The sequence below is a fragment of a genome, unplaced genomic scaffold (genome assembly GCF_019419815.1).
Source record: "Pyrus x bretschneideri cultivar Hongxiangsu unplaced genomic scaffold, Pyrus_bretschneideri_v1 Contig13, whole genome shotgun sequence".
Taxonomy (NCBI): domain Eukaryota; kingdom Viridiplantae; phylum Streptophyta; class Magnoliopsida; order Rosales; family Rosaceae; genus Pyrus; species Pyrus x bretschneideri.
Genome location: NW_025999424.1, coordinates 5,263,534 through 5,277,500, shown reverse-complemented (window position 1 = coordinate 5,277,500; position 13,967 = coordinate 5,263,534). Strand labels below are relative to the sequence as shown.

At 36.8% G+C, this 13,967-nt stretch overlaps 3 protein-coding genes across 6 annotated transcripts in view; 1 reads left to right on the top strand and 2 right to left on the bottom strand.

Moving 5' to 3' along the window:
- LOC125474887 overlaps positions 1-2,166 on the top strand; it is a 3,040-nt gene extending 874 nt beyond the window's left edge. The window contains exons 2-7 of one of the 2 annotated variants that reach the window (XM_048579106.1): positions 115-255; positions 347-460; positions 547-720; positions 1,273-1,388; positions 1,536-1,620; positions 1,726-2,166. In XM_048579106.1, coding sequence (XP_048435063.1) covers positions 115-255; positions 347-460; positions 547-720; positions 1,273-1,388; positions 1,536-1,620; positions 1,726-1,731 — 636 coding nt within the window. In that variant the 3' untranslated portion in view covers positions 1,732-2,166. Of the gene's footprint in view, positions 1-114; positions 256-346; positions 461-546; positions 721-1,272; positions 1,389-1,535; positions 1,637-1,725 lie in introns of both variants that reach the window. The other variant, XM_048579105.1, reaches the window with a different exon arrangement.
- A 3,456-nt stretch (positions 2,167-5,622) lies between these two features.
- Positions 5,623-6,009, bottom strand: LOC125475033 (putative cell wall protein). The gene has a single exon (XM_048579369.1). The coding sequence runs from the start codon at positions 6,007-6,009 to the stop codon at positions 5,623-5,625; it is 387 nt and encodes a 128-aa protein (XP_048435326.1).
- Positions 6,010-8,004: 1,995 nt separating this feature from the next.
- Positions 8,005-12,639, bottom strand: LOC125474886 (probable protein phosphatase 2C 52). 3 transcript variants are annotated; one of them, XM_048579102.1, is made up of 6 exons: positions 12,388-12,639; positions 10,412-10,917; positions 9,984-10,319; positions 9,789-9,906; positions 9,470-9,693; positions 8,005-8,681 (listed from the first exon to the last, which is right to left on the bottom strand). In XM_048579102.1, exons 2-6 carry the CDS (start codon positions 10,670-10,672, stop codon positions 8,220-8,222), a joined length of 1,401 nt encoding a protein of 466 aa, XP_048435059.1. In that variant the 5' UTR covers positions 10,673-10,917; positions 12,388-12,639; the 3' UTR covers positions 8,005-8,219. The 3 variants fall into 3 exon arrangements, with proteins under 3 accessions (XP_048435059.1, XP_048435061.1, XP_048435060.1); XM_048579104.1 differs by having other exon boundaries at positions 10,412-10,751; XM_048579103.1 differs by lacking the exon at positions 12,388-12,639 and adding an exon at positions 11,583-12,347.
- Between the last annotated feature and the right edge of the window lie 1,328 nt (positions 12,640-13,967).

The window sequence follows — 13,967 nt, the reverse complement described above, 5'->3', positions numbered from 1 at the left end:
ATGATGGGCTGAATCAAAATCGAGTTCTTTTCTTGTCTATATTGAATAAGGTGGTTGCCTCAGTAAGTTGTTGTATTTTGGATTTCAAAGCTTAATTTTCGAGACGTTTTTCAGGGATGGACACTTTATGAGATACTAAGATATGTACCGGAACACAATTGGATTGCATATGAACAGGCTCTCAAGGCAAATCCTGTTTTTGCCAAAATGGTGATAAGTGGGGTTGTCTATACTCTAGGAGATTGGATTGCTCAAGTAAGTCTCTCTTCAGATGAGATTAGATAAAGTTCATCTCAATCATGACTTGTGTTTGTGGCTTCTAAGTTGTTTCCTATTGTATGTGAAGTGTTTTGAAGGGAAGCCGCTTTTGGAGTTTGACCGGAAACGCATGTTCAGATCAGGCCTTGTTGGCTTTACTTTCCATGGATCTCTTTCCCATTATTATTACCAATTTTGTGAGGTGTTGGTTCTGGTCTATATTTGCTTATTTCTAGCTTGTTTGATGGGTTTCTATGAATGGCTAAAATTATCGACTCTGATTTTCAGGCTCTTTTTCCTTTGGAGGATTGGTGGGTTGTCCCTGCCAAAATAGCCTTTGATCAAACAGTGTGGTCAGCGATTTGGAACAGCATCTATTTTGTGGTTTTGGGGTTCTTGCGTTTCGAATCCCCAACCAAGATTTTTGATGAACTTAGGGCTACATTTGTGCCCATGCTGACTGTGAGAAACTCTTCTAAATCTTCCTTATCAGTTTTGCATGTCTTGTTTTTGTTTTTGTGATTGTCTTTTGCTTGTTTTGAATGGATTACGAGATTATTTTCTTGCCAGATGGAGTTGGATTTCTGTAAAAACACTTGAGGAATGTTCACTTGTATCTGAGTCAAGTTCTCTGACTCAGTTATCATAGCTTGTTTTGCTTCATATGCTGCTTAAGTTTATTAATATTTCATATCACAATAACAGATAAACAAAATATGTCATAAAGTACAAAAGTATAGCTAAAAGATGAAATTTGAGCTAATGGGTCACCAACAGTAGAATTGCTTCTTTCACATGTACTTATGCAATCGTACCAGCAGAGCTTAGTGTTATACCTGAAAAAAGTATATACAAAGATCAAGGGGAACTAGAAAGTAAAATCAAGTAGAAATTGTTATAACGTTGTATTTGATCTAAATGCTTGTGGTGGTTTGAGTTTTTAGCGAATACAGGCTTATTTGGTATGTTACAAGTTGTAACCTACTTATATCTGTGAGTCAACTGGCATGACAGGCCGGATGGAAGCTTTGGCCATTCGCTCATGTCATTACCTATGGCCTGATCCCTGTTGAACAAAGGCTTCTTTGGGTGGACTGTGTGGAGCTAATTTGGGTTACTATTCTCTCAACGTAAGCCTCCAATCTTAGTTCTTTTATGTGGTGAGAATTTCTGTGTGCAAACCGCTACTCTGAGAAGTGTAATCTGCCCTATTTTGTATGCATGTTAATTTCCATATGCATATATCGTCTCTCACTGATTAAATTTTCTTTGGGTAGTTATTCAAATGAGAAGGCAGATTCAAGTTTATCTGAGGCATCTTCCGGAGCAGATTCTGCTTCTTCGTCAAGCAGTTCTTCAAAGGTACGCCACGTTAGCGGTCAGTGAAGGGCCTATTTCAGAATATCAATACATGTTTAGGTCCAATTATGAATTCGTCAAATAATGAATTTGTGATTCCGTGGGCAGGACTAAATTTTGAAAAGCATGGTAATGAGACGGCTTTCTACAGCCAACACAGCCACTGTTTCCACCCCATTAGGGTGTGGAAGTCAAAAATCTGATACTATAAGTGCGAGTAACATACTCGTTGAAAGGGGAGATTGTCATCCATTGGATGTGCAGAACCCCCATATACTAGGAAGCAGCATGAGCTAGCTTGGGAGACCAACAATTATTGGTTATCCTAACCAAACACATACGACACGAAGAATTATTTTTCCCTCAGGTGTGTTCTATATTCGTTCTCAAATTCAGTCAGATCTCCCTGGCGATCTCGTGCTATGTATATGTATTGGAGTAGCTGTAAATTTCAACAGGTACTGCAACTCATGTTGCAGCTTGGAGAAACTGTGTACTTGTAATTATAGTGCCACAAAGATGGGTAAGAAGATTGAGATTTTGCAACTAGATTTTGTTCGAGGTTGAAGTTGAAATGACTGCCTTTTTCGGAAAGTTTTGAGAACACTGCTTGGCTCCTTCCTCGGAATGAGCTTCATTTTTTCATGAATCGCAGTTTCACATATATGCCGCAATAATTTTTATAGTTCGGTCATTTATTACCGAACGGGCCTTTCATATTTGGTGGTTATTACCGACCACCCTTGTAGCCCAATGTGGCTTTGAAAGGCCCATTTCTTGTTTTACATCACATGCAGTACACGTGACCTCCCAAGACTTCACAGAGCGCGCGGGATTCAACCAGCGTTAACCGAAACCAACCTCCTCCGCCTCCCTCAAACAAGTTAGCATGTAGCAGCACACCCAACATTTGAAAAATTACAGATCGAACCCCGGATCTGAAAAATCTCTTGCACCTAGATCCCAGAACCCCCTTTTAGATCCTCGCCCGCGTGAACCGGGTCAGAAAACAACGATGGCGAAGGTCGAAGAATTGCACCAAGAATCCAAGGACCCCAGCGTCGCGAAGAGTAAGAAGAAGAGGAACCACGGCTCAACCGAGTTCTTCGTCTTCGTCGATTACCTCTTCCTCTCCATATTCTTCGCGTTCCTCTGCTTCATCATCTTTAAGATTACATCGGATTCTTTCTATCTCTAGACACCCACATTCTTTCGAATCAGGTCCATCCTCTAATCCCTCTTCTCAATTTCCCTGATGGGCTTGGTCAATTTTGGGTATTTTGAATGCAATTCGTGTAATGGGTTTGCTTTGCGATTTCTTGATTGTTGTGGGTTCGACCCGTTTTGGTTGATTTGAGTAAGAAAAAGATAAAAATTTCTGATAATTAATTGAAGGAGCGGCTAAATAGATAGCTTAATTATAAAAGTTGAGCCTTTAATATGTATCCATGATGCAATTGGATGTAGCTTGAGCAATTTTTCTAATCCAATATAAAATAGGGGGACGGGGATTCAAACTTGGGTGGAAACGGGGAAGCACACTGATCTAGCCAACTTAGTTAGGCGAGGCCGCGGTTGTAATTGTAATTGAATGGATAGGTAGAGGAATCAACAGGACTTTGAATGCATGGAAACCGAAATGAAATCTGGTATCAGTGGAGCTGCAATTTGTTCTCATCTGGGTAGTTGTTGGATTGATGATTGGCGTGTTCAATGTGAAAAATATGTGGTTGGTGGTGGAATTTATTCTAGGCATAAATATGGCTGTTTAATGCCAAAAATAGTAAGTTTGTGCACATGTTGTTATGAATCCAAGTAAATCATGAAATTGTCAGTTCCTTAGATTTACATGGCTGGGATTAACATACAATCAGCTTGGAAAGTTAATCAACTTCCAGATAAAATTCACTAGAAGATTTAAATGCCGTTTTGTGTCAAATCGTTTATGGTTATATCTAAACCAGTGTGTGTTTTGTTTCTGAACATTTTTCGGTATGTTGTTGGAAGTTCGTAGCACTCAATCGATAAAATGAACATTGCTGTGATTTCAACTTAGAAGTATATGCAGGTTTCACTTTAGGATTGTTGATTAGTACCTAGCTGTTGTTTATGCCCTTGCAGCTGTTTCGTTTAGTGACATATCTGGGGATTATGTGACAGGTTCAGGTCCAAGCTTGAAGAACTTCACGGGTGTTGGCATCGTCGGATTCATGATGTGTTAGGGTGAATCGGAGAAAAAAAACAAAGCATGTTCCCTTTTGATCGAATGTAATTTAGAAACAGTTGCTTTTTGTGGCCTCTATTTCTGGGAACAGACACATGTATTTAAGTGTAATATTCATATATGAATTAAGATGATGGATTATGTCTTTGTATTAAGTACTAGATGGTGTTTGTCAATTGGTTTCATACCAAATTTAATTAATGTCCGATTTGAATTATTCTTTTTTCTTTTCTGGTGTAATTTGTTTCTAATTAGTAGGTCTAGTTGCATCTGCTATAGGTCCACCTCATAAAAATTTTGTCCACCGCAAGAATAATAGTGGGGAAGTGATATCCGTACTCACGTTATCTTCTTTTGCGCTCCTTTTTCTTGGCCGTTATAGAGAATAAATCAGAACGAGAAAACGAGAGTGTGAAAATCATTGCTTGCAAATTAAGTTTCGGGAAAATTAGGTTTACATCTTTCTTTTTATTACTCCATTGATTAAAATCCTATTCATTTTGAATTTTTGATCAAGGTTCTTGGGTATTAATAACATCATTAATTATTTAAATAATAAAATATTTTTATTTTTAAATAACCTTTAGTGTTAAAAATGTTTCAATTAGTATATTTATATTTATGGCTAAATTTTTTATCATATATTTTTATTTTTAGTTTGTACCTATTTTTAATTTGCAAATATTTTTTAATTTGTACCAATTTAATTTTCATTTTTAATTTGTACCCATATATTAGTTTCTTTTTGTGCCCATATTTTTTAAAGTTTTATTTGTGTTTGTACTCATGTGTATATCGTCACGTGACATTGTATATTTAATCAATGATAGAAAAATTACATATGGTATATTTATGTTTTATGCCTAAACCTTGTATCATATATTTATATTTTTAGTTTGTACCCACTTTTAATTTGAAACATTTTTTTTTAATTTGTAGTATTTTCTTTTTAGTTTTATTTCGTACCCATGTATTAATTTGTTTTAGCGCCTATATTTTTAAAAATTCATTTGTACTCATAATTTTTAATCTTTTATATGTACCCTAATTTGTTTATAATGTACCCATTCTTCTTTATTAATGTACCACTTTGTTATATGTGAAATGTACCAATTTTTTTTTGTAAAATGTACCAATTTTTTTAACACTATGGATACATTCTTTTGCCATTTATTATTTCTTATTTTTACGTAGTTTTTATCCATTCATTCAATCAAAATGTTTGAATTTTTTTATTGTAACCGTTTCTAATAGTATTATAATGAGGGATTTTAAATTTATAGGAATATAAATTTCATAAAATATCAAACAATGAATGTCAAAACTATAAAAATATAAATAGGAGTTTCAATAGCACTTCCCGTATTAATAGTAATATAATGAGGTCTACAAAGTCGAGGGACCTTGATCTAACTTTGATATTATTAAGGTTTTAATCAAAGAATGTTAAAAATTAAGGACCACATTCAAAGTATCCCTTAAGTTTCCCTTTCTCTCTCGCATGCAGACACAAAAACATGGCTAAAGAGTAAAGAGAATAACAACTGCTGAGCAGCATTCATTGATTCGCATCAGAAGTGCAACATAAAAACAGCAAAACATAGACTTATTAACTTAACTACTTTATTCGAAGCTAGAAAAGCAGCATGCTGTTCTCTCAAGAATCTAGCTCTCTCAAACTAAACAATAAATGACGGTAGAAGAAAAACACACATACAACTAGTCGACTGATACAGAATCGTGACCTAGCACGCTTATTCGAAGATCATTTGGAAACGAATTCAGGGATATGGAGCAACTGGAGTGCTCCCGCCACCATTCCCGGGGGTTGGAACCTCATTACCGGGGTTTGGGACGAATGTGTCATCACCGCCTGGAACATAGTTGTTACTACTCGGGCTTCCACCACTTCCACTTCCACCAGTGCTGCCGGTGCTGCCCATGCCAGGGAATGGAGCAAAATGTTTCAGTGGTGGTAGCATCACACGCCCAATGCCAGGAATGAGAAGACTTCCGTCATGGTCAAGTAACCACTGAGGTTGTTTCTTGTCATCTGTGTTGGAGATTGTTGGCACATTTCGCCCAGCAGCTGCTCCTCCTACTAGGTCAAGGAGGATAACGGAAACGGAGATGAGAGCAAAGAACGAAAGGCGGATTTTGTAAGCCATTATCGGAGCAATGGTAGAGGGAGGGAGAGATGAGAGAGAAGGGTAGGTCTTGCTGAAGTTAGCTTGGTGATTTGAATGTAGAAGAAGGGCTCTTCTTATAGCTGAGGATTTCTGGCAAGTAGGGTGAACAGTTTGTCGGTGAGTTAAGAAGCCATGGATAGAGAGGAGATATACAAATGTATACGTGCATGGAGAGAGAAGTGATGATTAGTCATTGAGTTGGGTTTTTCTTAGGTCGATAATTTTTATGTACTTTTAAGGACTGGGTAGTGTTTGGTTAAAATTAAATGACCACGGCCTTGCGAAATTCCAGAATACAACAATGTATGACATATATTGTGAAATTTGACGATTGGATGTATGCTTTGATATTCAAGGGAAGAATAACTGGGGAATGTAACCTGCTTATAAGGTAATGTATACTTTACATTGATGTACAGTACACCGATATATGATATACATCGTAGAATTTAACGGCTAATGTGCGCTCCGATATTCAAAAGAATTTATTGGGTGAATCGGATCCGCTGAAAATGTAATATATATTGATGTAAAGTTCAAAAACTTCAGGGGGTTTTTTCTTAGTTACCGAGATTGAGTTATACTTTAAACGTATTAAAATCTGCCTCTATATTCCAGCAACTCCTGCGGCTATTAATGATGTGCAGATCTGCCTACATTCCTCTGTGAATGTGAATCAAAGAGTAGTTACCATTAATTTCAGCTGCTTTTTTCTGTGTATTCATCTTCTTAATTTACAATATCACTGTCGCTTTGGAGTTCATAAACTGCAAATTATTTTACTGCTGCCAACATTGAAAGCACTGGGACTTTGAACTATAAAGGAGCCCACCGTTTAAGGTTTCATCTTTATCTTTTGCAGACATACTTTTTTTCTGGTTTGGTATTTCCTTTTCTTCACTGACAAGGTATTTAATGGGGTCATTTTCCACATTGCAATTTTCCATCTACCCCTTTATTGTTGTTGTATCAGTTATCTGCCATGGGAAAGTTTTTACAAGTGGCACCTATATGTTAGGTATTGCTGCAAAATTATGCCACTTAAATTGGAAAATTGAGTAATTTGTCACCTCAATTTTGATGCTGTAATTGCCACCTACGACTAACTTCATCCCTTTTTTTGTCCAAAAGGTTGCCAGTGTTAAAATGATTCTTTAAACATAAGGTGTATCGATATTTCAGACTTCAAAATATCTTTTGGAGGTATTTGTAGGTTTATCCTTTGAACTTATATAGAGATGTCAATTTCTCCCTTAAACTTTAATTTTAATCGTTTATCCCTGAACTTTTATAATTAGTCAATTTCCCCTTGAACTTTAACTTTAGCCAATTACCCCCTAAATTTTTATAAATAGCCAATTTCCCCCTCCTAGCGTTAGATTTTAAATTTTTCATCCATCCAATTTTTCATTCTTTTTGCCTCTATGCAATTGTCATGTGTTGTCCATGTGACCAAAATTGATAAAAAATTGGACGAAAAAAAATCTAGCGGCATGGGTGAAATTGGCTATTTACAAAAGTTCAAGAGGGTAATTAGCTAAAATTAAAGTTCAAAAGGGAATTGGCTAATTATAAAAGTTCAGAGATAGTCAGCTAAGATTAAAGTTCATAGAAAAATTAACACCTCTATACAAGTTTATGGGACAAATTGACAAATATGTCTTATCTTTTAAAGAATTTTTAGAATCACATGCCAACTTTTTAGACGAAAAAGTAGATGGAGTCAAACTAGGTGATATAGAGCAACAAAAAGTAGATGGAGTCAGACAAGGCGGCAATGGGTTTGAACGATTCAATAGCTGAATCTCACAATGCATCAATGTCTTGCGTACGTACATTACGCTGCGGGATCGTTTCAACCGTCAGATACGATGGTTTCATTTTTAAACGTAGACGTTCGGCTGAGCAATGTATTGCATGAAATTCCAGTAGAAATGTGGAACGTAAAAATATAGGCCGCATCTACATCTGATCTGGACTAAAGAATGTACATAAAACTTAGAGACACAGAGAATTATATTTGCCTCAGCTACCTGAAGAGAACAGTTTCCTTACTTTTTGTGCCTTCTGCAACAAATGCTGAGGAAATGGAAACCCAGAAAGATTTATCTTTTGGATTTTAATGAGGCAAAAAGATGCCATAATACAATAAACGCTAGCCAGTTTCGTTTATATTTGAATCACAATTTCTAAGGCCTTTCTTCGGAAAATCTAGGAAGTTGAACGAGGGAATTCACGCGTGTCACGCCTTCCAAACCCAACCAGTTCTCTTCAGCTGCCACTGTTTCTTCATTCCCTTCAATCTCAACCGGTAGTCTACCATGAGTATCACTTTCATCAGATGACCTGACTGTGAAATTCCTCTGCAAAGATGGCTCCGACTTCTGGCCATCATCTGATTCAACTGCATTGCCGGAGTGATTGCTTTGAAGGGTTGCGGATGAAAAGCCTTGTTCCTCATAATCAGATTCCGAGTCCATTTTCCCATCCAAAAACAAGCAAACGACTGCACAGTCATCCATCTTTGAAGTCGGGTATTTGAGTTTCCATTCGCGAGCAGCTGAGTCAACCACAGTCCTTGCTGCTGATGCCCGGGTTGGGGCTGAGGAGACTATCTCAACAACCTCTTCATTGCTTAAGACATCCCAAACCTATAAATATACAAGTTAAAGATCATCGAGTGAAGTTAAATACGAAATTTTAGGTTTACTATATTTCACATCAAATGCCATGCTACACTATCAACAATCAAGCTTATAAATTACAAGTAAAGCAGGACATTAATAAGCAGAGCATTCTTGTAGGTGCGCAGCAATCACTTATAAATACCGATCTGTTATCTCCGGCTTGCCTTAGGTTCCCTATATAAATTTTAAGGGATTAAACTTTCCATAGAGAAAACAAGGAAAGAGGACATTAATAAGTCCTCAAAGGTCTGAACAATTTCACATTCGGCAACCCCTGCTCGTGTGGAAGGTACAGGAGATATTTCATTCCTCATTAAACTATAATGTACACAGTACAAGAACATGCTGAGATGTAAGCACTCTTTTGTCACTCGTGTTTTTAGAATCCAGATGCTTTGGACTTTATCACTGGATCTTTACATCTCATAAGAACTATCGACACTCCTTGATCATGTTTGGTGATTTAAATGTGACTTGTCTGTAATTCTATCACTTCATATTCGGTTCCTGTAAGCCATTTCAAGCGCAAATGGATATTCCTCATCGTTGTACAATTACTATGTGAATTTTTAACTTTCTTTGCATTATTAAAGCCAGCAGTGCCGTGTAGAAATAATCAACAAACATCCAACCAAAGAGAACAAAAAAAAATTGAAAGAAACCATAGAGAATATCGAAATAAACTATAGAGAATATTGAAACAAAATATAGAGAATATCGAAATAGGATATTATCAAAGAGGAAATTTTTACCCCGTCAGAAGCAAGAACAATGAACTGGTCTCTGTCAGTAAGTATCCGGTGTGAGAACTCAGGAATTGAGATCACTCCATACTCCTTTAAACAGAAATCGCCGAAGGCTCGAGCCATAGCTAAACCAGGGGCATCATCAAAAGGCAACCATACTCGAGACACTTCAGGCTCATCATGCAAAGCAAACACCCTACCCTTACACCGTTTAATTCTTTCAGCTTCCCCTATGACATTTACATAAGCATCAACCAAGTAAGGTTCAAATAACAAGAAGGCAACCAAAGCATCAGTGACAAGAAATTTAGAATATTGTTCACACTTGGCAGATCAGGCTTTAAGTCAACAGTTAACTGGATTGCCACCATGGAATCATTACTGTCCTTTGATCCCAGGATTGCTCGGGAATCCCCGATATAACCCATGAAAAGATTTGACCCCTGAAAAGTGAAGCGATCAAAAACAAAGCAAACGAAATAGGCAAAATTAAGAGTGCAGATGGTGTTTGCTGCCGTACCTGTTTGACTAGAGTGACAGCAGTGCTACCACTGCAGAAGCAGTCCAAATTAGGATGAGACCTCAGCTCCTTGTCCATGGCTTTGTATGACTTAAGGAAAGCGTCTCTCCATGATAAATTCAATTTTTCCTCGTCCAAACCATCCTTCTCAGTATCTCCACAATCTGACTTCTTTAGGTTCCCTTTGAAACACGTTTTACTGGACCCTTGGTATGAATACAAGAAGGATAGCAGCTTCATTGGCAACGCATCCCTTACTTTGCGAGCAACAAGATGGCCGTGTGGACCATGGCCGTCAAAAACACCACAGAATATCGCATCATCGGACATGAAATCCTTCAAAAGAATATAAAATCAAGAGTTCAGAAATCATAAATTATCTTACCAACATGTTCAATTAGCATTCCCACTGCAGAGGAGAAACTTACTTCCCACACAAGCATGGCATCTTGGTTTATGCCTTTGCGGCCCTGCTGTGTGAATATGCAAGAAGTCTGGCTCTTTCCGTTGGTAAAAATGCGGTTGGGCAAGGTGTGTAAATTCTGAAGAGTATATGCATGGTCAGAGAATGTCTTCTTCGTTCTCTTTCGACCGCTAAATTGAATCCCCAAGCATGGGGGTGTCACTGCCTCTCTGTTGCTGTTGCTGCTACGAGTGCTCTGACTACTAGTCGAAACACAACCCCCCATTTCCTCAGCTCAACATAGACGACATCTGACTTAATAAAGGATAAGTCCTACCTTAGCCAACCAGATCGCACATGAAATTCTGAAATTTGCCAAAAATGGTCAACCAAGCAAATGAATATCCAAATACCAAAGATTCCCACACATCCAAACCACCAGCCATTTTACAAGCCCATATAGAAAAATGAGGTCATTTTATCTTGGTCAATGCAGTCCGTGGATGTAACGTGAATCGATAATAAAACTAGCTGAAGAGAACAAGAAGACATTAGTTAATTACTTTTTTAATCTCTGGCAACACATAATGCAAAAATGGCTGCTTCTGCTTGTAAAGAACTAAACAAAACAAACAAGATGTATTAAAAAAACACAGTTCCATGTTTCAAGGAACAGAAATACTTAAAAAGGCCGTCCAGATCCTATTGCCCTTCATGAGGAATCACACTGATAATAACCAAGTGGTAGGATTTTGAGCAAATTGATTTATATAAAATAGATTAGAATGTTGCTAAAACGAATAGAAGCTAATCGAGACACAAAAAAACAGAAAATCAGGTACACAAAACCGAGAAATGCCACCATAAAAACACCAAATTTACCCTGTATTCTGCCAACTATGAGATTCAGATTCATCAAAATTCAATAACACAAGAAAAATAAACATGGCACTTAAAAGATTCTTAATAAAACAGAACTACATTGAGATGCAAAAACCAGAAGAACAATATGACTACTGAAAATCTTGCCCAATTATGTATACCAACAAACAAACTCAGAGAAACCCAACTGTTACTAGGTTACTCGAACATTAAGAAACAATCAAGATTTTCTGACTTAAAGTGGATACCAATTAAGGAAACCAGAAAGAAATATTCTTGACAACTTGGAATTTTTTAGTACATGTTAAATCTACCTCCACTTTCACAACAACCAAACAACAAAGCACAGGGTCCGGTCAACGGACTACTTCGGAGGAGGAGAGAGGGGGAGAGAGAGAGAGGTAAAGGCAATATTGAAATTGGTACAAAGTTACGAACTGTTGTTTTACCACCAGAGAGAAATCCGAGAGAGATAAAGCAAACTTTGAAAAAGCAGGAAAACGACGAGAGGAATGCTCTTTTGTCAAATAACATAATCATTTAGGTATAACTATTTATCATACAAAGAATGAAAGCAAACAAACAAAGCATACACAGGGTTAATCCTTGTTTGGTTCCTAAGAAAATATCAAAGAAAATCCGTAAACTTTTGAGCATAAGAGATCACTCAAATATTACATGATCGTTCATAAGGGCAAACAAAGCAGAAAAACCCAATATCACAAACAACCATCAAAATCAAATGGAATGTTTAGTTTTCTATGAGAATGCAGTAAAAGTTTCAGTCTTTACAAAGCAAAGCACCAAAAAAATGAAATTTGAGATGTTTATCTCTCTCTCTCTCTCTCCCTTACCCAATACCAATAGAGATCAAAACCCCAAAAAGATAAGTATATGGATTAGAGTGCAGATAGACAGAGAAGTTGTACATGCAGATCTTTGATTAGTCAGTGATTATTGCTCTAAATCACCCATAATTTCGACTCAAAGCAAACAGAGATGAGCAATATTGATCACAGATAATGGAAAGCAAATGGTTTAAACAAACAAACATTTGAGAATTAGAAATAAAATTGGATTGTTCGAGAAAAATTGAGAAAAGGGTAGTGAGTTTTTTACCTTTTTGTTGAAATTTCTTAGCCTAGATTAGAGCTTTGGGATCAGAGTGAAGAAAACCAGAACAGAACAGAAGAGGTGGGAGAGAGTTGAATATTTATATGGTGGAGTCTGGAGGAGGGTGGTGCATTGATTGCAAAAGCAGCGCCGAACCGAAAGGGAAGAGAGAGAGAGAGAGAGAGAGGTTACTGTGGAGTAGCCGTGCACTCCCGGCTGAAACGATGATTGAAATCAATCTCAGATTCTCATGATGCAACTGCCACTGTTTAATACACTTTCCTCATGGCGCGTCAAGTCATCCTTATCCCCTTTTTCTTTTCATTTCTTTCGTCCTTTCTTTCTTTTTTTTTTTTTTTTTTTCTTCATTCTACCGAACACTAAAAAGGACTATTTCTAAAGGAGATGTCAAACCTATGTGGAATTTCATGTAATCAAATTTGAAAGTAGAAATGAGCTTCAATCGATATGTCAATCCTACGTGGAATGACATATGAGTTTTCATATGCCAAATTTGACATATGAGAAAAGGTGATGTCAAATTTTTTAAAATTATTTTATTATGTGGCTCCTATTAATGCATCAATTATAGATCTTGAAAAATGTATTTTAATTGATTTCATTTTAAAATGGATCCTACAAATATCATTTATAACAAAGAAACATATCGGTTGGAAAAAGAGAAAATCTAACATTGCCACATCAATTATCAAATTAACATTTGACATTTATCTTTTGACATCTCATTTGGAAATGCTCTTAGGATCCTAGCCAAATCCTTTTTCTGGAATTCGGAAAATCAAAATTATGTACATTCATCATATATCGTACGGTCATAAGTTATTTAAAATTAAACGTAGTATCTAACGAAAATTGACCGCACCATATACGATGAACGAACACGATTAATTGATCTTCCAGATATCCACAAAGAGGATCCAAAGAGGATCCTCATCCAAACTAAAAGGCTAAATACACTGAAATAATGATCGTCAAATTTTATGCTTGTAAGACCAACTCTAATAATTGAGTTAAAATCTAAAATTTAGGTTATAAGCTCATCAAAATCATCTCTAACTATAGGGCCTAAAGCAAGTTTGGGCAGATTTGGCTCAATAAACCAGCCAAACCTATTCTTTGGCCTATCACTAAGCGTGGACGTGCCAAACTGAAACCTATCCGTGATACGAAAAACAAAATCAGAATGAGGAAAAGACCTATTACCATATCCGACTATCATCGCCGGCATAACCATAAAAAAGATCATTAAAAAAGCGTGAGCCGTTATTAAAACATTATAAAGTTGATGATTACCACCAAGAATTTGATCGCCGGGTCGTGCTAATTCCATACGAATCAGTACTGAGAAGCATGTGCCCATCACTCTAGCAATAGCACCGAAGATGAAATATAGAGTCCTTGTATCCTTGTGGTTAGTGGAGAACAACCATCGTGTCGTAAAATTGAGATTATTTCTTTCTTTCCTTGTCAGAGAAGGGCCGGAGCGAGGCTTCTCAGTACACTAACACACCCAACAGTCCATATTCAAACTTACTTTTTTATTTTAGTTTATAAATTAATCAAAT